Consider the following 20,872-nt stretch of genomic DNA (forward strand, 5'->3'; position numbering starts at 1 on the left):
TTTATAAATGGACCCAAAATTAAGTTTAAAAAGAAGTTTGAATAATCTCTTAAATGATCAGAGTGTACTGTTTCCTCAAAGTCCAACACTTGTGCTTGGAAGTGGATTTGAGGGGTTTAACCCTGCATTGCTTATCTAGACACAAATTATGTAAACAAAAATGTTATTTTGAATCATCACTTAATAGATTGGAGTGACTTTTAAGTTTCGGTTTCTTGGTTTACAAGCCGTTACAACAAAATTGCTTCTCATCACTCTTCTTTCGTCGCCACTTGTTTCTGGCGAAGCGCTCTCCAACCAATATCATGCCTAAAGAAACCTCCAGGCCAGTTGATCTGTTGAACCGCCGAATACGCTCTTTCACGCGCCTCTTCCAAGTCATTACCTTTCGCCGTCACCCCAAGAACACGTCCCCCAGTCGCTATAACATTCCCCTCTGAATCAAGATCCGTTCCTGCATGGAAAACCTTCACTCCAGGAGCTACCGTTTCAGCTTCTTCAAGGTTTCTGATGATTGATCCTTTCTCATAAGCACCGGGATAACCATTGCTTGCCATTACAACCACCATTGCTGAATCTTTTGACCAATCAAGTGACACGCCGCTTAGCTCACCTTTACAAGCCGCTAGCAAGACTTTTGCTAGGTCAGACTCTAGACGCATCATCAGTACCTGTGTTAAAACAAGGAGCTGCATTGTTTAGAACTACAATCAAACCGAGATTAAACCGGGGTTTTTTGAGAAAAAGGTGTGTTCCTCACCTGACATTCCGGATCTCCAAACCGTACATTGAACTCAATCAGCTTAGGCAAACCGGATTTCTTCTCGATCATGAGACCCGCAAACAGAACGCCGACAAACTTGCATCCTTCTTCTGCCATTCCTTTAACAGTGGGATGAATTATAGACTCCATCACAAAATCCTGAAGCTCCCTGGTCAAGACCGGTGCAGGAGAATAAGCTCCCATTCCGCCTGTGTTAGGACCGGTATCTCCATCTCCAACCCGCTTGTGGTCCTGAGCAGATTCTAGAGGAATGGCGTTTTCTCCATCCACAAGTGCGAAAAAGGAGGCTTCTTCTCCCTCGAGAAACTCCTCCACGACTACCTGACATCCTGCAGAACCAAACACGCCTTTGACCAGCATCGAATCAACAGCTTCAAAAGCCTCCTCTAGTTCCATGGCAACAGTGACTCCTTTTCCAGCTGCTAATCCATCCGCTTTAATCACAATCGGAGCCCCTTGTTCTTGAATGTATTCTTTCGCAGCAGATGCATCAGAAAATGTTTTATACTGCATTTGCATTCGATTCAATAATACTGTATTAGCCATCAAATAGGAATCCTTAGGATAAGATCAAAGCAACTATTCATGACTGCTTTTATTCCACCAATTTACCGAGCCCTCAACCACATTGCCAACCAAACCATAGTACACCCCAAACAATCTGCTGAGACATTCTTATAAACCTAGCCCTCACTAACTGCTCTCTAACCAACTCACAGCAGCTCTAACCTGCTACATTAAGTACTAGGGTAGATTGCAGCAGGCCTATTAGCTAATAGTTGAACGCGTCAAAGATTATAATCTTTACAAAGCGACTTTATGGATCCTAAAACATCCAGGGGTAATCATCAAAGAGATAGCGAGGCATACCTTAGCAGTAGGGATATTGTACTTGAGGCAAAGATTCTTCATAAAGTTCTTGGAACCTTCCAAAGCAGCAGCTTGAGAAGTAGGGCCAAAGGTGAGGATACCGGCCTTAACGAGGTCATTAGCGAGACCCGCAACAAGAGGCACTTCAGGGCCAATAACCACTAAACCGACATTCCATTTTTGACAGAAAGAGATGACAGCTAAACTGTCTGATATGTCAAGGTCAGGTACACAAGTGGCATCTCCGGAACTTGATATACCGGCGTTTCCAGGTGCGCATAACACAGAATCACAAGATGGAGATCGTTTCAAGGCGTAGCAAAGGGCGTGTTCTCTCCCTCCTCCACCAATAACAAGAACATTCACTCTCTCTTCTGCAGAAATCGAAAACGAAAATACTACATAATCACTGGCGTTTAAATTCGATACCTTTGCAGTCAAATTCAACAACTAAATATAGTATGAACCAAATTTGTTAATTCATCAATGTGAGCAAAAGGGTATTTACCAGAGCCGCCGTTACCGACCGAAAGAGACTGCTCAGATTCTTCTGAAACGCATCGGAGCAAAAAATGGCGTCTTTGGAATCGGTTCGAAGAGAAACGAGAGCTAAGGCCGTGATTGGTGGTAGAGAATTTGAGAGGAGCAACAAAGGGAAGAGAATTGGAGGTGGCGAATCTGAGGGAGAGAAGAAAGGGTTTAGTGGGGTTGTTGGAGAAGAGATTGATAGAAGAAGAAGATGAAGGATAGAAATTAGATGCACACAACGACGACATGTCGCAAGTTTGCGAAAAAGAGGCAAGAGAGACTGTCAAAGTAGCGGAGTTGAGAGTTTGGACTCGGACCAGCGTCGTCGACAAGGGTTTAAAGTTCTGTTTTTTTGGTTTACTTTTTTCTTTTTTAGTTAAAGACCAAATCAAATCATAATGGCTTTGTCAGATATTCATTCATTCATAGCCATGTTCAAAAAATCGCTAGGCGTTAGTCGGCGGTGAGGGTGGGCCTAACGCATAGCAAAAAAATCGGAGATTAAACGGAGATTAATCGGGTACTAGTTTTAAGGTTATTTAATATTTTAAAAATATATTAATCCATTATAAATAAGAAATTTATATAATATATTTTTTAAAATTACATTAAACACATGAAAACAAGAATTTAAGGTCAAAGTTATGATTTTTATACAAATTATGAATATAAGTGGGACGTTTTGAATTTTAGATCCAAGAAAAAAATGTAAGCAAAAAAAAATTTGGCTAGACGCCGTATAGGCGGACAAAAATCAGATCACCAATTTGGACAAAATCGCCGCGGTCCCCACCCGATTAGCGCCTAGGGGCCCATTTTTAGAACAGGGATTCATAGTAATCATATGATTAATTTTGTTGTCTATTCTTATTTGTAGACGCATCCTGCTTGTCTTGAGCCCAAAAATAAAAGTATTGGAGCCGGTCCTGCATTGCTCACCCACGCAGGATTGTAGAGAGTTAATTTAGACGGAATCGTATAGTTTTAGTAATGTTTACCCTAAAATTTTTCATTTTTTTTCTTGTAATATTGTCAATCTCCGGTAGACAACAAGCAGCTAGCTTCTCTGCCTTTAAAATGATACTACTTTGGTTCATTTTCTTTGCAAATCAGTTCATGCTCCGCTCACCAAAATCTTTAGGTTATGTCTTTTGATTATGAAATGGTTTTATTTTATGTTATCATAAACAAAAAAGTTAATCCTTCAAAATCACCCAATAAATAGGTGTGAATTTGTCCTTTCTATTTCTTCTTTAAAATCTTCAGACAGCAATCAGACAGAGCCTCTCAACCTCATTTACATGCTTTAAAACAAATCCATTTTGCACATAGAAAGGGTTATATGGTAGCCGTGAAACAAACAAGTGGCTTATAACCAGCAAACCTCAAGTACTGTTTGTATTCATGTATCCTCATCTCCATATAACCAACCAAACAAAAAATAAAGAAAAAGAACTCACCAAAAACAAAAGCCAAGAGGGCGAAAATGCCTTCTTGGCTGCTCCAAAATATTGATATCAAGAGAGCGTCTTATGAATGCAAAGCCATGAAGAGGTTCTGCTTACGGGCATGCTCTGGGACAAGCCTGTTCACGATTTCAGGAGGTATGCCAGATAGCTCTGCAACACACATAACCTCAGTTCATGATTTTGAAAATTACTGAAAGTTAAGGATGACAGATACATGTCTATGAAGAACAAAGCGTTTATTGTTGCTTAGCATTCAAATATTTCAAAGGCCACAATGGTGTCCATACTTGTGACTCTAATTTATTAAGCATTCCTCATTATTCATAGATCATCTACTAACATTGAAGGAGGTTTTGAGGTTTATACTTATTAGCAATCATGAGCAAAACACAACATGTCAACAACTTAATAGAGCATATCTATGATAGATCTCTTAAGAAGTCCAACAAGAAAAAAAAAAAAAAAAAAAGGCAACTGTACCTTGCGGTTTAAAGTTGAAAAGTGGAGGAAGTGGTCGGCCATTGGGAAGACGAGTGTTCGGGTCCCTTAGCTCATCAAATAACGGATGAATACAAGCTTCCAACTACAATAACACCACAAGTGTTTTGTAATGGGTTTAGATCCTTAGATGCTGATATGGAACAATAGAAAAGTAAATTACACAATGAAGGTTAAGTATGAATTAACTTACAGCTGTACATCTTAAATTAGGGGAGTACTGGAAGAACCTACAAAGAAGATCAACTGCTTCTGGCGGCAAACGTTTTTGGAACACCTGAGCACAAATAGAAGATTCATGCAGTAATAAGGATTCAGAGAGAAGCGAAGCTCAAAGAGGTAATACTCACTGAAGCCAATTAAACCTTTTTTACTATGGGTAAATAAAAAATCCTATATAGTTTAACGCAAAGTGCTAACCACCAAGTTGTAGAATGTCAGAGAACAAAATCCTGAAAACCACTTTCCACCAGAGAGAAATACTCAAACTAGAACTAAAGCCACAATCATTTAGCCAATCGATTTCAAATCTACCATAGATAGTTTCATAAGCACGAGGAAATGACAACATAAATTTAATTTTTGATACATACTATTGAATGATTCATACTCCAAACCATCACAAATACCAGAACGCCTCTTTGAAATATTGCATTCACCAACAAAACCACTGTTTAAAGAATATTCTTGTAGGTGATAATCAATAACATTAGAAGGTATACCTTGTGCCATGGATGAGGTTTTATCTGGGGAAACTTAAATTCTGTATAGTTTGGATTCATGCACTTGATTTCTTCCCTTGTTGGTGTACCTAAAACCTGCATGACATATAAAAGCACATGAAATAAGAAAAACAAGGTTTCCTCGAAATCAGACTGAGCAGTCCAAAGGTTATTATTGCTTTCTTTAATACTGAATACGAACTCAACAATAGACGTAACAAATTGTGACGGGGAAGCCTAATAGTCATTGACAGATATAGTTGACAATCTGCACCAGTCTGCTACGTAAAGATAGATGATTAGCCCATAAACAAAAGCTCTAAAAGCACTTATCAGGGCTTGAATTGCTTCATAATTTTTACATAAACTTAAAGAATTAATAAAAGGCTACCTTAATGATTTCAACAAGCTGATCAACTCCGCTCTCACCAGGAAACAGAGGCTGTATGGCAAATTAGCAAGGCAGAAAAAAGTAAGACAAGGAATAAACTGAATGAATAGCCAAAACATATAGGAATGTCGCTAATGCAAAAGTCATGCTTAAACCTGTCCAAGAAGTAGTTCGGCCATCACACAACCAGTGGACCATATATCAATTGCAGTTGAGTATTCACTGGCACCAAAAATAAGTTCTGGAGCACGATAGTATCTTGAACAGATGTAAGAAACATTGGGTTCTCCTTTTACCTACAGAGAACGAGACCACGTCATATTCCAAGAATGAATTCGTGAAAAACTGTGTCAGTAAAACTTACCAACACTTTTGCACTCCCGAAATCACATATTTTTAGCTGATGCGTGTGTGGGTTCACCTGCACGACACCATCTGTAAAGTCAGATATATATGCATTTAAATTAAAACCGAACAACCTAACTAGGTACAAATAAGTTGAGCGCAGACATGGTACTCTAAAAACCCAGCTCAAAACTACACCTATTTTCTCAAAGTTAGTTCAGAATCCTATTTTAAAAACTAGCTTTCTCAATAATATAAACTCGAAAAGAGAAGCCTAGTTCCACTGTGAAGATCGTAAATGAAATTAACTGTATTAAGAGCCGCATAGCTACATCTCCAGGCATGTTATAAACATACATCATGTCAGACTCTAAACCTAGCATGACACCATTAATGTAAATAATATGCGTGTCTTTACATCTCCTACTCATAGAGGCAAAGGACTATAAAACTAAAATACAATTCAAACAAAAATACGTTTTAGCAAAAAAACAAAGGTCATCTGTTGCAGGGAGACACAAATGAACTTACCAGCAGGTTTTGAGGCTTAATATCACGGTGACAAAGACCAAAGGAATTATGGATGTAAGCAAGCGCCCTGCAAATCTGTAACCATTAACAAAAACTTATAAAAAATGTTTGAAGAATACCCAGCGAATTATCAGTCTGGCATGCAGATACAAATTTCATGAAACAAAACCTACGAAAAAGAATAAAAAGTTCAAATTTAGGAATTACTTACCTGATAGGTGTAGAGTTTAACGTATATCAGTGGCATCAGCTGATTCGTCCTACTGTAACTTCTTGCAACACGATTGACGGTCTCAGGCACAAACTCAAGGACAAGATTCAAATAAACCTCTTCATTGTCTGTTCTTGAGAAGAAGCTATGCTTTAAAGCAACGACATTGGGGTGGTCTAGCATCTGCATGATTTGTAGCTCTCTGTTCTTGTACCGCTTGTCTTGTAGAACCTTCTTGATAGCAACAACCTCCCCAGTCTCCCTACATTTAGCCTACCAGAAGGAAACATAAATGTGCGGGAAATGGAGCCAAACCAATAGATCATGGATGTTAAATTCACTTACTTGGAAAACCATGCCAAAGGAACCAGTACCGACAACATGTTCTGATATGTAGCTAACTGTCTGCCAATCCAAATAAATATCTGTATGAGAAACAGTTATATAACTACATAACCAATTTACACATACAACTATCCATAACCATCCAACCTGTCTTGATTGACCATTTCGACCACGGAGTGTGGTTCGAATCACATGACCAGGTTCAGCACCAGCCCCATCAATAATATCTGGTTCACTATCCTGCAACTTAAAAAAACCTCCAGACTCTGTAAACTACTCCATAACATATATAAGCTCGTGATAAAAGAAGTCAAGCTAAAAAAAACAGTTGAATAAACATGAAAAAGAAAAAGAAGCAATGCAAGACTTACTCTCTCATCATCGGTCTCGACCTTGTCCCTTATCCTCGTCTCAGCCAAATCTCTCGTCAACCAATCGACTGAACTAGAAGAGCTCTTTAAACCTTTGGCAGATCTCGAAGTGCCTACTCCATTTCCCAGTCCAGAAGATGCCATAATACTTATTCTGAAGATAACAGGTACTAGTATTTGATAGCATCATAACACATGATGATTTGGTGTCCCATCCCATCAAAGAGCCGATCTTCCTAGTAGAATTTTTAAAAGCCATTTGCATTAAATAAAGGTGTAGTATTATATCTCAAAGATTTTGATCATTAGAAAAATCATGAAATTATACAAAAAAAAAAAAGTAGTCAATTCAAACTTCTGTACGCACTGATGAACTTTGAACAAGTGGTGAACTGATAACAGTGTAAAACTAAGCCCAATTGAGACCGATCAGATCTACTGCCGACTAAAATTGAGTTGAAATCGACAAGGTTTGGTTTGAAAAATCAAATTCTATAACCAAAAGCAGCTCATAAAATCAGCAAAACAGTTGCTACTACCCAGAAGAACCCTAGTTCAACAACTCAAAAAAAAAAAGAAAAAAAAAGCACATTGAGAGAATAAAGAGCGAAACTTTGCAAAAGATTCGCAGCGATATGATTAGGTAGAAGAGCAAAAAATGATCATCACCTTGAGCTGTCGTGAAGAAGAACTGAAACCAAAGTCAAGCATTTGACGATTGTCTTCTTCTTCTTCTTTTTCAATTGAAGGAGCTTCACATGGAAACAAGTAAATAGTATATTTCTCGGTGATTGATCGGATTGAAAAAGGCTAAACCTTTAGATTCTTCAAGCGTTAATTTTGTTTTCACAACTTCTTCTTCTTCTTCTTCAGCCTTCTTTCTCGATTTCTACCGTTTTGAATCAAACGAGAATATGAGACGACAGCTCATCATTATAAGCATGATAATATTGATCTTCTTTTTTCTAAAAGATTTTTTTTTATGTTTAATTAATCTTCTGTTTTTTTTTCTAAAAGATTTAAATGCTTAATTAAAGATTCACTGTTTTGCTGATTAATAATAAGTTCAAAAATTAGACCTTGTTCAAGTTTTCATATTTGAAAATTCTTGTTTTATCGGATGTCCCCAAATATCATAACATTGGACTATAGTGGACATCAAATTTCAAACCTCAGCCTACCTAATTTTTTGTAACCGGATATTCAAACTTTTGGTGTACAACTTATTTCAACTATAGTGAAAATTTTACAAAAGAAAACAACATTTTATGCTTGCTATATAAATCGCTTCAATATTCAACATACATTTTATGCTAGCGTCCACTCCAAATGCATCTACATATTCTAATATATTTGCCTTTTGATTTTTGAGATACGATAAAACAACAATATGTTCTTGGAATTTTCTAGCGAATTTTAAATACTCTTATATAGTTATTATATGGGAAAAAAATAATTTCAAAAAAATAAAGCCACTTTCGTATTTGCTGGTTAATATATACAGTAGTAAAAGTCGCCTTTACTTGTCGACAGTTGGGTAAGGCTGAACACACCACATTTTTTATTTTTTTTTTGTGTGTGGCCGATGGTAGTTTACTGGTTTTGAATCGGATTTGATTAGTGATAAAATGTTTGTGAGGAGATTTATGTTATATGAATTCTTAGAATACGAAAAGATTGATTAGTTTATTTATGTGTTTTCACAAAAGTGAAGTTGATTATTTTTGCTTTGGTTAGCTCTCTAGAAAATACACGTTACGCATGCACATTTCTTTGGTTACTACTACCACTACTACTCTCTGGTCTCCGCGTGATCTAATTTACTAATTAGAATAAGCGAGAAAGAGCTAAATGCAATAAAGTCGTAAGTAGGTCCAAAGTGTACTACTCTGCTCATCAGCCTACACGAGTAGGGACTAGGGAGTGGTGGTCTTGTAACCTAAAAAGGCTAAAGTTGCTTTCTTTTGCTTAATAAAGTATCATAGATTTATTACCATTTAACTATGATTTTAGTGTTGACCAAAGAACAATGATTTACGATAGTCTGTATGTAGTTGGATTGGAAGCTAAATGTGTTTGGATTTTGATTGCCATGGGCCTGTCTGGCCCGATCCTGAGGCCGTGAATGATGATGATATAATTAATACTCACATTAATTTTTAAAAAAACATTGGGAATACCATTACCATTGAATTTATATTATGTTTGCTCTGCATATTATGTTTGCTCTGTTTATTATCACATTAGATAAGGCCCGCATAAATACGCGGGTTAGAAAATAAAATAAATATAATTTTTATCGATAATATATGAAATCTAAGTAATAACCTATATAATTTTGTGATCTTATATCTGGTAATTTTTTAAACTCAGATTTGAACTTCACATATTCCATTTTCCAATACAATTTAACTAACTATACCATCATAATAAATCATAATTTAATATTTATGCACTTAATGAATTAGAACTAAAAAATTATATCAAACACAATTTATACATAATATCAAATTTATATCTTTTTTTTGACATCAAATCTATATCTTAGTTAGAATTAAAAATAATTTAGAAATTAACAAAACAAAATTATTAGAAAATTAAAATATAATTCACAAAGAAAATTGGAAATACAACAGTTACCTTTTCTTAGTTTAATTTGATAATTAAAAAAATATTTCTTTACCTTTTTTAAATCTAAGTATATATTTTAGATTTGGAATTTTTCATATTTATGTTAACATAATGTCAAAATCTAATTGGTTGTAATTTTTTACACTTGTCAAAATTTTCTTGAAATACTTGTCAAATGTCGCGATCTTATGAGTTATTAACTTTGAAAACTTTATTCTTATTCTTATACGTATTATACCATTCAAGTTTTTTGTTTTTTTAATATTTTAACAATTTAAAATTTTTTCATAATTCTGGTGGCGAAGTTGTGGATAATTCTAGGTACATCCTATTACACACGTGGCTCACTTCTTCTGCCTCAATCATTTTGTTCACAATCACTTAGGGAATTTTCAACGCCAAACGCTATTTTCACAAAACGCCAACGCGAAACCAGCGTTTTGTAATCTTACTGGCTAAAATCTCAAAAGAAATGGGAAAAAAAAAAACAAATCTCCAGGGCCTTCCTTATTTCTAGGTCCAAAACTATCTCCACGATTCTAACAAAAATAATACAGAAAAATGTCAATGTCATCGTCCTCCTTTGTCTCTCTCACTTTCTTCTTCCTTCTTCTCGTTTCTTCACCTTCATCTTCCGATGACATCTCCGAGCTGTTCGACGACTGGTGCCAGAGACATGGCAAAACTTACGGTTCAGAAGAAGAGAGGCAACAGAGGATTCAAATCTTTAAAGATAATCACGACTTCGTTACCCAACACAATCTCATCACTAACGCTACTTATTCTCTCTCTCTCAATGCCTTCGCGGATCTGACTCACCACGAGTTCAAGGCTTCTCGTCTTGGACTCTCTGTTTCCGCTTCGTCGTTGATAATGGCTAGTAAGGGACAGAGTCTGGGTGGTAACGCAAAGGTTCCAGATTCTGTTGATTGGAGGAAGAAAGGAGCTGTTACTAATGTCAAAGATCAAGGAAGCTGCGGTACTTGATTTAGCTTTCTTTTTCATCAAAATTTCAGATTTGATTAGAGTTTTTAGTTCAGCGACTTAGGAGGTGATTCAAGATCAGAACCTTAAGATTGAATTTAGATCGGAGAAATTCTCAGACTTTAGAATCTTTGAGGATGCAGATTTATCTTCATGAAGACCAATCATAACGTAGTTTGTCTCAGTAATCTAATTTTCCATCTCTTTCACGCTTTTTGCACCTTTAAAGGAGTATAATAAGTTTGCATTTCTTTTTCCATGTCTAATTATGGCTGAGAGTAATATAGTGATTGAACAATTTAGGAAAGTCTGGAAGCAAATATCATTGTTTCTTTCTTCTATGCGAGTCATTCTTTGATAGAATGGGCAAATGTAGGAATTTGGTCAGAAATAGTAAATTTGTTCTCAGATGTTGGTTATTTGAGTGGATGATGATGTTTTGATACGTTTATAGGGGCGTGTTGGTCGTTCTCGGCGACTGGAGCTATGGAGGGAATCAACCAGATTGTAACAGGAGATCTCATCAGCCTCTCTGAGCAGGAACTGATTGATTGTGACAAGTCCTACAATGCTGGCTGCAATGGTGGTCTCATGGACTATGCTTTCGAATTCGTCATAAAAAACCATGGTATAGACACAGAGAAAGACTATCCTTATCAAGAACGTGATGGCACCTGTAAGAAGGATAAGGTATTGATTTACTTTCCCTTCCCTGTTTGTTTCCTTGATCTTTGACATCACTAACGTACATGAGTCTCTTTTGTTCTGCAGTTGAAACAAAAGGTTGTGACAATTGATAGCTATGCTGGTGTAAAATCCAATGACGAGAAAGCCTTAAGGGAGGCTGTAGCAGCTCAGCCAGTAAGTGTTGGCATTTGTGGAAGCGAGAGAGCGTTTCAGTTATATTCGAGGGTAAGTTGTAAGATTAGAGATACACCTGCTCTATTTTCTGAATGTTCAACGTTTCCTTGTTTGAAAGTTTTACCTTTTGACGCAGGGAATATTCTCCGGCCCGTGTTCCACATCATTGGATCACGCTGTGCTCATAGTAGGATATGGTTCACAGAATGGTGTTGATTATTGGATTGTGAAAAACTCATGGGGAAAAAGTTGGGGAATGGATGGGTTTATGCACATGCAGCGTAACACCGGGAATTCAGAAGGGATATGCGGAATCAATATGCTTGCTTCATATCCCATCAAGACACATCCAAACCCGCCTCCACCGTCCCCTCCTGGCCCCACAAAATGCAACCTTTTCACCTATTGTTCAGCTGGAGAGACTTGTTGCTGTGCAAGAAACTTGTTTGGTTTATGTTTTTCATGGAAATGCTGCGAGATAGAATCCGCTGTGTGTTGCAGCGATGGTCGTCATTGTTGTCCACATGATTACCCGGTTTGTGATACAACCAGAAGTCTATGCCTTAAGGTATATTAGCTGTGGATATGAGCATACTGATCACAATGCTCTACTTCTATGTTTTGTTGACTGATGTAGCTATTCTTTGCTTACAGAAAACCGGTAATTTCACGGCGATCAAGCCTTTCTGGAAGAAGGATTCTTCAAATAAACTTGGCAGATTCGAGGGATGGGTTATGTGAGAGAATTTTTACGCATATGTTACAGAACTTTCAAACTCATCCATACAAAAACCTCGTAAATTCGATTGTATATCTGCGAGGGGATTATTTGTAGCTGTTGTTGAGATATAAATATATGATATCATCACGGATGTATTTTTAGTCTCTCATTTGGATGTATACAACTTCTGAGTCAATAAAGGACACTTGCAGGACAAACACAGTATTTGTATCTGCAAGGCACATAAAGTAATAAGAGTATCATCTATGTATATTGTAGAGAGATTAAGCTTCACTGTTGTTGTTCTCTCTCTTGTTCAGTTCTGCGATCTCCTTCTTCTTTGTTTTGTGCAGGGAGTAGAAGTAAGAAGCTAGGGCCAAGACTGCCCCTAGCAAAGCACCTCTTCTCTGCCAACCAAAGTCGTCGTCCATGAAATCAAAAGCCAACACAACAAGCAGAGCCACAACAGGTGAAGCACACATATGAACAACATCAGTGAATAAACCGGACACCAAAAGCACCAGACCTAACAGCCCGACCGCCCAAACCTGCCAAGAGAGAGCCAACCCGACCAAACTCAGAATGTAGTAAGTTTTCCCTTTCTTAAACCTCTCACTGTCACCTTTTAACTCCTTAAACTCACCACTCGCAAACAGACCCACAGTGCAAACGAGTGTGGCGATGAAGGAAACACAGATTTGCATCTCCAAGACCATCCGAAACACCTTCTTGTTACCATACCTCTTTGTCTTCACCAACACTTTTTCGAACCCGAGCTGCATTAGGCACAGAGACAAGGAGAAAGCAAGAGTAGGGAATATGAGTATCAACCATGCCTTGATGTCGTAAGCATCAGTTTCATCTTCATCAGGGGTTCCAGCAAACGCAGGGCTGCCAAAAAAGTCGGCCGCAAGAGTGAAGATTATCGATATGATGATCCATCTGTTAAACTTGAGACGGTTAATGAAAGCTGAGAAGAGGGAGGTGAGTATCAATTGAGTTGATACCAAAATCCCCCATCCTACGTATAATTTCGCTAGCGCATATAACTTGCTATAAACAGAGACAAGAACACCGAGAGAAACGTATAGCGGGAGAACTCGAAACCAGCCGTTGTTGGTTTGATTGGAGACTGTTTCCAGGTTCGGTGAAGAAAATTTGAAAAAGAATGGAATCAAGATTGGAAAGGCGGCGTTTTGGATCAGAGCTTGTGTCCATGTTCCTTTGTATTGTCGGTCCTGATCACTCTCTGATCGATTATCTTGGACGTAGAAGAAGTTCAACAGAAGCATGACAAGAGAATCTCCCGTAAAGATCATGAAACCGCAGAAGAAAACAGAGATCCACCATTTGCGCTGATTGAGCTCCAGGGATCGAGAATTCTCGCTCATCATCTGGCTGCGTGGTTCTGGACCTTGAAACTCTTCCATGAGTCTGTCTCTCTTTCTTCTTCTTCTTCTTGGATTTTCCAAATACGGATATAAAGTAATCTTTTAAGTTATATAAACCCTAAAGGCTGGAACTCATTCTCATGATTGTTTAACGTGCAAACACACATTTTAATCTGGAAAGATAAAGAAGAGACGAAGTCTTGGTCACGAAATGGTCATGCTTTTGACTCGAGCGTTGCTTGATTAGGGCCTCATCACATTTTTCTAATGAATAAACTATCTGTAAGATTGGTTATTATATGATATCAAAGAGCATATTTGGCGGCAAAGGAGGCTACAAAGACAGCTAACGGGTTAAAGTCGGTCCAACCGTATAACCGACTTAAACCGGAACTGAACCAAAAAATTACCGACATCTTGGAGATCAAAAGACTTAAAACCAAAAGACGTGTGAAGGGTCAACACGTGGCGTGAAAGGGGCAAACTCGTGTGAATCGAACGAAGCAGTGGAACAGTAGCTTGATAAAGAGGACAGAAACCTGAAAGCTTCCTCCTGAAGGAAATTAGAAAGCTTGAGAGATGGCGACGAAGACTGTTTGGATCATACTGTTGTGTCTATTTGTTGTTTCACAGGCGGATCAGGGTTTCGATGTTCGTCATCACCTCTCCACCGTCACCAGGTTCTTCTTTCTCAATCCTTCTTATAGCGTGGTCCCGAGGAAATTGAATCAGGAACAACACTTTATCATCTGGGTCCAAATTTTGTTAACCTAACTGGTCGGATTGTTGTCGTTTGCTTGACAACATTGACACCACTTTTTCAAAAAGGGTGGAAATTTGTGTAGTTTTTCTTTAGTTAGTTATAATTTTTTTTTTGGGGGAATTTGAATTTGGTGTGCAGATACTCTGTTTCGAAAGATGTTACCCAAAATTTGATTGAAGGGTCGAATGTTCCCAGTGAGTGTACACCTATCCACCTTAACCTTGTGGTAAGCAGAATTTATTTGGGTTAAATGTGGTGGCAATGAGGGAGAATGAAGACTGAAATAGTGGTTTTTGACATGTTAGGCTAGGCATGGAACTCGTTCTCCGACCAAGAAACGGTTGCGGGAATTGGAGAATTTGGCTGGTAGGTTAAAGGAATTGGTAAGAGATGCAGAAGCTAGGAAATTGCCTTCAGACAAAATTCCTGGATGGTTAGGACAATGGAAATCTCCCTGGGAAGGAAAAGTGAAAGGCGGGGAGCTGATCAGGCAAGGGGAGGACGAGTTGTACCAACTGGGAATCCGGGTTCGGGAACGGTTTCCTAGTTTGTTTGAAGAGGATTACCACCCTGATGTCTATACAATAAGAGCTACGCAGGTTGGTGCCTTTTGAACTTTTTATGTTTCTGTTTCTGCTCAGCAAAACTTGATAATGTGAACACTAGAATTTGGTTGCAAGTATTGGTGGAGGACATTCCTGAATTGTTTAAATCTTTTGATAGATTCCTCGGGCTTCTGCAAGTGCTGTAGCATTTGGAATGGGGTTATTCAGTGAGAAAGGAAATCTGGGACCAGGCCGTAATAGAGCATTCGCTGTCACTAGTGAAAACCGTGCAAGTGATACAAAGTTGAGATTTTTTGAATGTTGTCAAAACTACAAGGTATAGTTGTGATTGAATGAATCTAAATATTTTTTTATTGTAGGCTCATCCTCGATCAGTTTATTCGATTCTGAGTTTTTCTTTTCTTTACATGGTCTATGATTGCAGAGCTATAGAAAAGCTAAAGAGCCTGCTGTGGATAAGCTCAAGGAACCTGTTCTGAATAAGATTACAGCTTCCGTTGCAAAGAGATATGATTTAAAATTTACAAAACAGGACATTTCTTCTCTCTGGTTTCTGTGCAAGCAGGTGCTTCTTTCTTGCATCTCGTTTTAAATTTCTTAATAGTTTACGCACCTTTCCTGGACGCTACAACACCTACTTCTCATCATGAATCAATTATAATACTATAGTTGTTTCGAAATCTACAGGAAGCATCATTGCTTAATATAACTAATCAAAGTTGTGAACTTTTCACGCCATCAGAGGTACAAGTTTCTGTTTATATATGTCTATGTGCGCTTTAAACATCCTTAAGCTTGTGGATTTTATTCTATAATGCTAGTTATGTGTAACACAATCATCTGTAGGTTGCTTTACTGGAATGGACAGATGACTTGGAAGTGTTTCTCCTCAAAGGTTATGGCAATTCCTTAAACTACAAAATGGGAGTTCCACTACTAGAAGATGTTTTGCATTCAATGGAAGAAGCTATCAAGGCCCGGGAAGGTAATCTAAAACTTTAAACCAGGAAAAAAGGAACGATTTCCTTGTCATCGTAGTCAGCAGATCTAATTATTTGTCCTATTCAATTATCATGCAGAAAAGCTCCCACCTGGAAGTTACGAAAAAGCAAGGCTTAGGTTTGCACATGCAGAAACAATAGTTCCCTTTTCTTGTCTTCTTGGGCTTTTCCTTGATGGATCTGGTTAGTCTATCAATATTCACATCTCTCATATTTCCCCACTTGCGTTTGTTGTGAAACATATAATTTCATCTCAGTGCTTGTTCTTAAAAGAGGTTTTAAATGTCCTACAGAGTTTGAGAGAATACAGAAGGAGAAACCTTTGGAACTCCCTCCACAGCCTCCCAAAACCAGGGATTTTAGAGGCAGCACCATGGCTCCTTTTGGTGGGAACAACATTCTTGTCCTATACAGTTGTCCCGCAGAATCCTCTCCCAAATACTTCGTTCAGGTTCTGCACAATGAGCATCCTATTGCAGTTCCAGTAAGTTCCATCCAACTACTAAACGCAAACTTAATCTCAGCTCTATCATAGTGGCCAAATTGAACTTGAGACATAACTCTAGAATTTTAAGAAATGAATTGACTAACTTTTCTGTTTTGCACTTCTTCCATTTCCTAATATCTCCTTACAAATTTCAGGGTTGTGATGGAAAAGATTTCTGTTCTCTTGAAGATTTTAAGGTATTTTGCATCTTTCCCTCTGAATATTCCTACCAGTATATATATTTTCATCCTATACCTACCCTTGCATGAACCTCTTTTGTCTTTTTTTTTTTTTTACAGGCCAAAGTGGTAACCCCTCATCTAAAGCATGCTTTTGACAACCTCTGCAATGCTGATCTAAATGACCTGAAACAGAAGCCTGCATCAAGTAAGTTATCTATACTGTCAAGTTGGCTGTTTGGGTCAAGCCAGGATACCGAGCTCTAGTTACTACACAGCTCTTCTTACATACTGGCTGAGTACTGTTTGAACCTGAAATCACACAGAGCATTGTTGTCTGTTTTTTTTGTCCCCTTGCCACAGTTGTTTTTAGTTAGTTTCAATCCGCTAATCTGAAATATTTTGATTTTGATCTCTGAATCTATTTCCATACTTGCTTGGTAGAAACCAAAAGCTTCAAATTAGAGATCTTTTACATCGATCAGTTTAAGGACTTGTAGTCTTCACTCTATGTTTGGTTCCAAGTCCTCTTGGACTAAAATTTGCGGTAAACTTTTGATATAAAGTACCTATCGAGAAAAAAAATCTGTATATCTCTATCTGTATATTAATCACCAACTTTATAAGGAAAACTGAATACAACTCTATGATTTAGTAATATAATTGATGGAATCAGGATATTCAAGACGAATATAATCATACATGAGTCCTTGAAAAGGACTCGTGGCGAGCGGTTGAGTTAGATATATGGTGTTATTTCCCAGGTGAAGAGAAGCAGCAGGCACATTCACATTGTATAACCAATATAGTCCATGAATACCATGCCTTGCGATTGTATTATCCCTTCCTATTTGCCCTGTCGTAAACAATGGAGGATCTGCAGAAAGATCATTCACCCGAACCTGCAAAAAGATTACCAAAGGATCAAATGAAAGTGATCACTTTCATAGAGAAAAAAAAGCGTCCATGCAACTTGAGATTCACACCTGCAATTCTGCTACATTTGATGTTGCTAGAGCGATTCGCAGTTTGAAGTTTCCGGTTAAGTTTTTCATTTTATCGTCGAATTGAAATCTGATCTGCCATGTTGTACCGTTATATCCACCATTTGCGTGCTTCCTACAAATTCAATGTTTCATACTTGAACAATGTTTCATAGTGGTAGTGTTTTGAATATAAATAGTAACAAACTAACCTTGTAACTTGCATGAAGAACCATTTCTTAGAGTAATCATCAGCATCAACATTGTAGACCATATCTTCATCGGGGTACAATTCTGAATATCGTTCCCACAATCCATATTGTCGGAATTTATCAGAATGGTTTAAGTATAGTTTGTTTACAAAGCTTGGATTCGGGTCAGGAATGTAGAACTCTGCAGCGCTTCGGTCTGGTACACCGATTTCCCATAGAGTTGAACCGTCTCTAGGAGGTTCATACACCAAGTCTCCTAGGCTAATCTTTGAGCCTGTTTCCAATATTTCACTCTTTCTTAGTATTTTATATATATATAAAATAGTGTCGTTGTGGTATTAGAAGTGTTCGAACCTGGAGAAATGTCAAAAACAGTGTCGTTGTGGTAATCACCGATGAATCCCGGAGCAAATGCATAGAGATGATAACGACCACTTCTCACATTATTGATAGAAAAATATCCATTTTCGTCTGCTTTAGACCAGAATTGATAACCCTGTCAACGTAATTAAGACCAAAACTTATGACTAATAAAATTGTTAATCAACAAGAAAGAGAATGAGTATATGGATAGACTAAGGAAATTACTTTGCATTCTCTTTGCCATGAGCCAACATCTCCTGGTGCAGCCAAGCCCACATAGGAACCATTTGCAGGTATATCCTCACTACTTATGAATCTGTCTCAAAAACAAACTACCACTTAGGAATCTGTTATGTCAAAAACGACGTAGATTCAAGAGCTAATGAAGCAAGTAGTGTACCTGTCTCTTACGACTAATCTACCGCTAACAGATCCTCTTTGGTCAGATTCAGGAAAATCATCTGAAGCGGTGAAGTTATAAGGCCACTTCTCTTCTTCAATCTTTGTCTGAAACAACAACCAACTCTATTGCTCAGCTCTTTTGTTCTTACATATGCACATGAACATGTGTGTAGATGTGTGACTGACCTGGTTCTTGGCTTCATGCCAGAGCAAGAGAGGATCAACTCCTTTAGGAAAAGAGTTGAGATAAATAAAGACAGGTCCAAACACTTTCTTCCATGCTTCACCGTTTTTAAAACTCATGATTAGTTCTGCTCCAACATAGTGAGTACTGTGAAATATCTGTTTTCATTTCACACACATCAATGATCATTCATCTTCTATCCAAACTAAGAAATGATATATGTCGAAACCTATCACTCACCGCAAGGTTGGTTGGACCGACATGGGAGCCTAGGAATTGCTTCAGAGGGCCAGCAGATCGGAACTCGTTGCTTGGAGTGATTTGCCAAAACCCAACTGAATCATTTGTGCTTATCCATCCATGAACTTTTATGTCTTTACTCTCCATTGAGTACTCATACTTGTCATCCACCTATAAGATGTATAGACTTTAATACTCTGTTTCCTCTGTTTTTATTCCTCTGTTTTTCAAGCTGAAATGGATGGCTTAGATGTTTTCTATAAAGAATTAAAATTTTACCTCTCCTTTAAACTCGGGCTCAATAGGGTCGAGAAGTTGAACTGCCTCAGGATAAGCAAGAGGTTGACCACGAGGCGGAATCCGATCATCTGGCAAAGGCATGTACCTTTGCCTGTCATCTGAAATCGCCATGTAATGAAACTTGTCCTTGTTTAGCTTAAATACTAATCGCATATTATCGAGTTCAACAGCAGGCCATCCTTGTAACCGCTCGAAGATGGCGTAACTGTAGAATCCCGAGGAGTTCCGCAGCATTACAAACCTGAAATCAACTCAAATACCATCAATATAGATCCCAAAACACTAAAGCTTTTATCTAGTTACTAACTTGACTACCTCTTGTCTATATTCACTGGAACAGCCGTCGTTGAAGACGTATTCCATGTTCTTGTAAACGATAGCTCTATCTGTTCATCGTTCTGCGTAATCACTTCCATCTTTGTTGCTTCAATCCTGTAAAGTAATCCAAGTATGTCTCACATCACATTGGGGCATGTATAATTAAACATAGAGACAATCATTTACCGGTCTAGCGTGCCTTTGGTCTTTTTAGCTTTTTTGCCAGGAAAGTTCCACACTAAGTCCCAGTAACTGCAGAAATCAGATCAGTTAGTGTTTAAACACTCGCAAGAGCAGTTAGTACATAAACATATACAGACTTACCCTCTATCATATTCTTTGCCCGTGTACGCGAGCACATTTTCGATACCATTGTACCGGATTCCCGTGACAAATCCCTCAGGATTTGATAAAGTTAATTGAAAAATTCCATTCTCCACTACCACCTGCAATCATCGCATCATTTAGGGTTTCTAAAACGATTCACGTGACTTGCACATCAAGAAAGCCACATATTATGGCGTAACGGTTTTGTTATTTTTCAAAGAGGTCTATTTAATTGTTAATGAAAAGCTAATTAAGAATGTTGATTAGCCAAAAAAAAAAAACGTATAGAGACGACGTACATGTTGATCTTGGTAATGTAGCTGCAAGACTTGTGTTGATTCTGGCTCAGGGGTTTGGTTTTGGCAGAATGCAATTTCAAACACAGAAATGAACATGATCAAAGCAATAATCCATCCTCTCCGCTTCAATAAGTGTCTCCGATAATCTATATGTCACCAAACAAGCATACACACATACGATATCGTTTTGTTAGGAGTTAGGTTCTTATCATGTAGTATATATATTTATAAATATTAGAATTTAAAAACAAAATTGTAATGATGTTTCTTCTCTGATGCGTACCTTTGGTCGTCACGAGCTTGAACACATGTGAAGAGAACAGAAACATGATTAAATCAGCGGATTTGTCTTGAGGCTTTCTCGAAATCTGTCCACAAGTAAGAAAGAAAGAAGAGTCGTTGTTATATGTTATGACAACATAAAATCATTTATATAGGTTTTCTACTAATAATTAAGAATCTATTACTCATACAAAAACTTTGAAGTGGGACAATGACAAGAGACAAAAAGTAAAACATAAGAACATGTGAACTGATAAACAGAAACATAAATAAATAAAAAAAGGGCAAAAAAAAGGAGAGAAGCAAGTTAAGT

At 37.8% G+C, this 20,872-nt stretch overlaps 6 protein-coding genes across 8 annotated transcripts; 2 read left to right on the forward strand and 4 right to left on the reverse strand.

Annotated features, from left to right (window-relative positions):
• Nucleotides 1–146: 146 nt before the first annotated feature.
• On the reverse strand, nt 147–2,555 carry LOC9328591 (phosphoribosylamine--glycine ligase, chloroplastic). The gene is made up of 4 exons (XM_021012518.1): nt 2,163–2,555; nt 1,655–2,028; nt 761–1,291; nt 147–671 (listed from the first exon to the last, which is right to left on the reverse strand). The coding sequence occupies exons 1-4, from the start codon at nt 2,428–2,430 to the stop codon at nt 252–254; spliced, it is 1,593 nt and encodes a 530-aa protein (XP_020868177.1). The 5' UTR covers nt 2,431–2,555; the 3' UTR covers nt 147–251.
• Nucleotides 2,556–3,382: 827 nt separating this feature from the next.
• On the reverse strand, nt 3,383–7,985 carry LOC9328592 (shaggy-related protein kinase kappa). 3 transcript variants are annotated; one of them, XM_021012524.1, is made up of 13 exons: nt 7,735–7,985; nt 7,066–7,297; nt 6,842–6,940; nt 6,695–6,754; nt 6,350–6,622; nt 6,139–6,213; nt 5,627–5,683; nt 5,418–5,558; nt 5,263–5,313; nt 4,872–4,967; nt 4,343–4,426; nt 4,132–4,234; nt 3,383–3,801 (listed from the first exon to the last, which is right to left on the reverse strand). In XM_021012524.1, exons 2-13 carry the CDS (start codon nt 7,207–7,209, stop codon nt 3,713–3,715), a joined length of 1,272 nt encoding a protein of 423 aa, XP_020868183.1. In that variant the 5' UTR covers nt 7,210–7,297; nt 7,735–7,985; the 3' UTR covers nt 3,383–3,712. The 3 variants fall into 3 exon arrangements, with proteins under 3 accessions (XP_020868183.1, XP_020868182.1, XP_020868184.1); XM_021012523.1 differs by having other exon boundaries at nt 7,066–7,301; XM_021012525.1 differs by having other exon boundaries at nt 6,842–6,934; nt 7,066–7,301; nt 7,735–7,984.
• Nucleotides 7,986–10,092: 2,107 nt separating this feature from the next.
• LOC9328593 (zingipain-2) lies at nt 10,093–12,556 on the forward strand. The gene is made up of 5 exons (XM_021012522.1): nt 10,093–10,675; nt 11,135–11,370; nt 11,452–11,592; nt 11,678–12,109; nt 12,196–12,556. Exons 1-5 carry the CDS (start codon nt 10,258–10,260, stop codon nt 12,280–12,282), a joined length of 1,314 nt encoding a protein of 437 aa, XP_020868181.1. The 5' UTR covers nt 10,093–10,257; the 3' UTR covers nt 12,283–12,556.
• Nucleotides 12,433–13,913, reverse strand: LOC9325838 (probable purine permease 16). The gene has a single exon (XM_002892485.2). It carries the CDS (start codon nt 13,690–13,692, stop codon nt 12,547–12,549), a length of 1,146 nt encoding a protein of 381 aa, XP_002892531.1. The 5' UTR covers nt 13,693–13,913; the 3' UTR covers nt 12,433–12,546.
• An 85-nt stretch (nt 13,914–13,998) lies between these two features.
• Nucleotides 13,999–17,130, forward strand: LOC9328594 (multiple inositol polyphosphate phosphatase 1). The gene is made up of 11 exons (XM_002889728.2): nt 13,999–14,333; nt 14,555–14,642; nt 14,722–15,015; nt 15,140–15,298; nt 15,407–15,547; nt 15,670–15,726; nt 15,829–15,967; nt 16,062–16,166; nt 16,277–16,467; nt 16,626–16,667; nt 16,770–17,130. The coding sequence occupies exons 1-11, from the start codon at nt 14,233–14,235 to the stop codon at nt 16,914–16,916; spliced, it is 1,464 nt and encodes a 487-aa protein (XP_002889774.1). The 5' UTR covers nt 13,999–14,232; the 3' UTR covers nt 16,917–17,130.
• Nucleotides 17,131–17,221: 91 nt separating this feature from the next.
• LOC9325839 (rhamnogalacturonate lyase B) lies at nt 17,222–20,776 on the reverse strand. Its single transcript, XM_002892486.2, has 14 exons — nt 20,561–20,776; nt 20,278–20,423; nt 19,976–20,097; nt 19,838–19,903; nt 19,649–19,765; nt 19,313–19,574; nt 19,034–19,204; nt 18,796–18,951; nt 18,608–18,714; nt 18,433–18,523; nt 18,199–18,340; nt 17,845–18,118; nt 17,636–17,768; nt 17,222–17,551 (listed from the first exon to the last, which is right to left on the reverse strand). Exons 1-14 carry the CDS (start codon nt 20,604–20,606, stop codon nt 17,294–17,296), a joined length of 2,091 nt encoding a protein of 696 aa, XP_002892532.2. The 5' UTR covers nt 20,607–20,776; the 3' UTR covers nt 17,222–17,293.
• Between the last annotated feature and the right edge of the window lie 96 nt (nt 20,777–20,872).

This window comes from Arabidopsis lyrata (assembly GCF_000004255.2).
Source record: "Arabidopsis lyrata subsp. lyrata unplaced genomic scaffold ARALYscaffold_1, whole genome shotgun sequence".
Lineage (NCBI taxonomy): Eukaryota > Viridiplantae > Streptophyta > Magnoliopsida > Brassicales > Brassicaceae > Arabidopsis > Arabidopsis lyrata.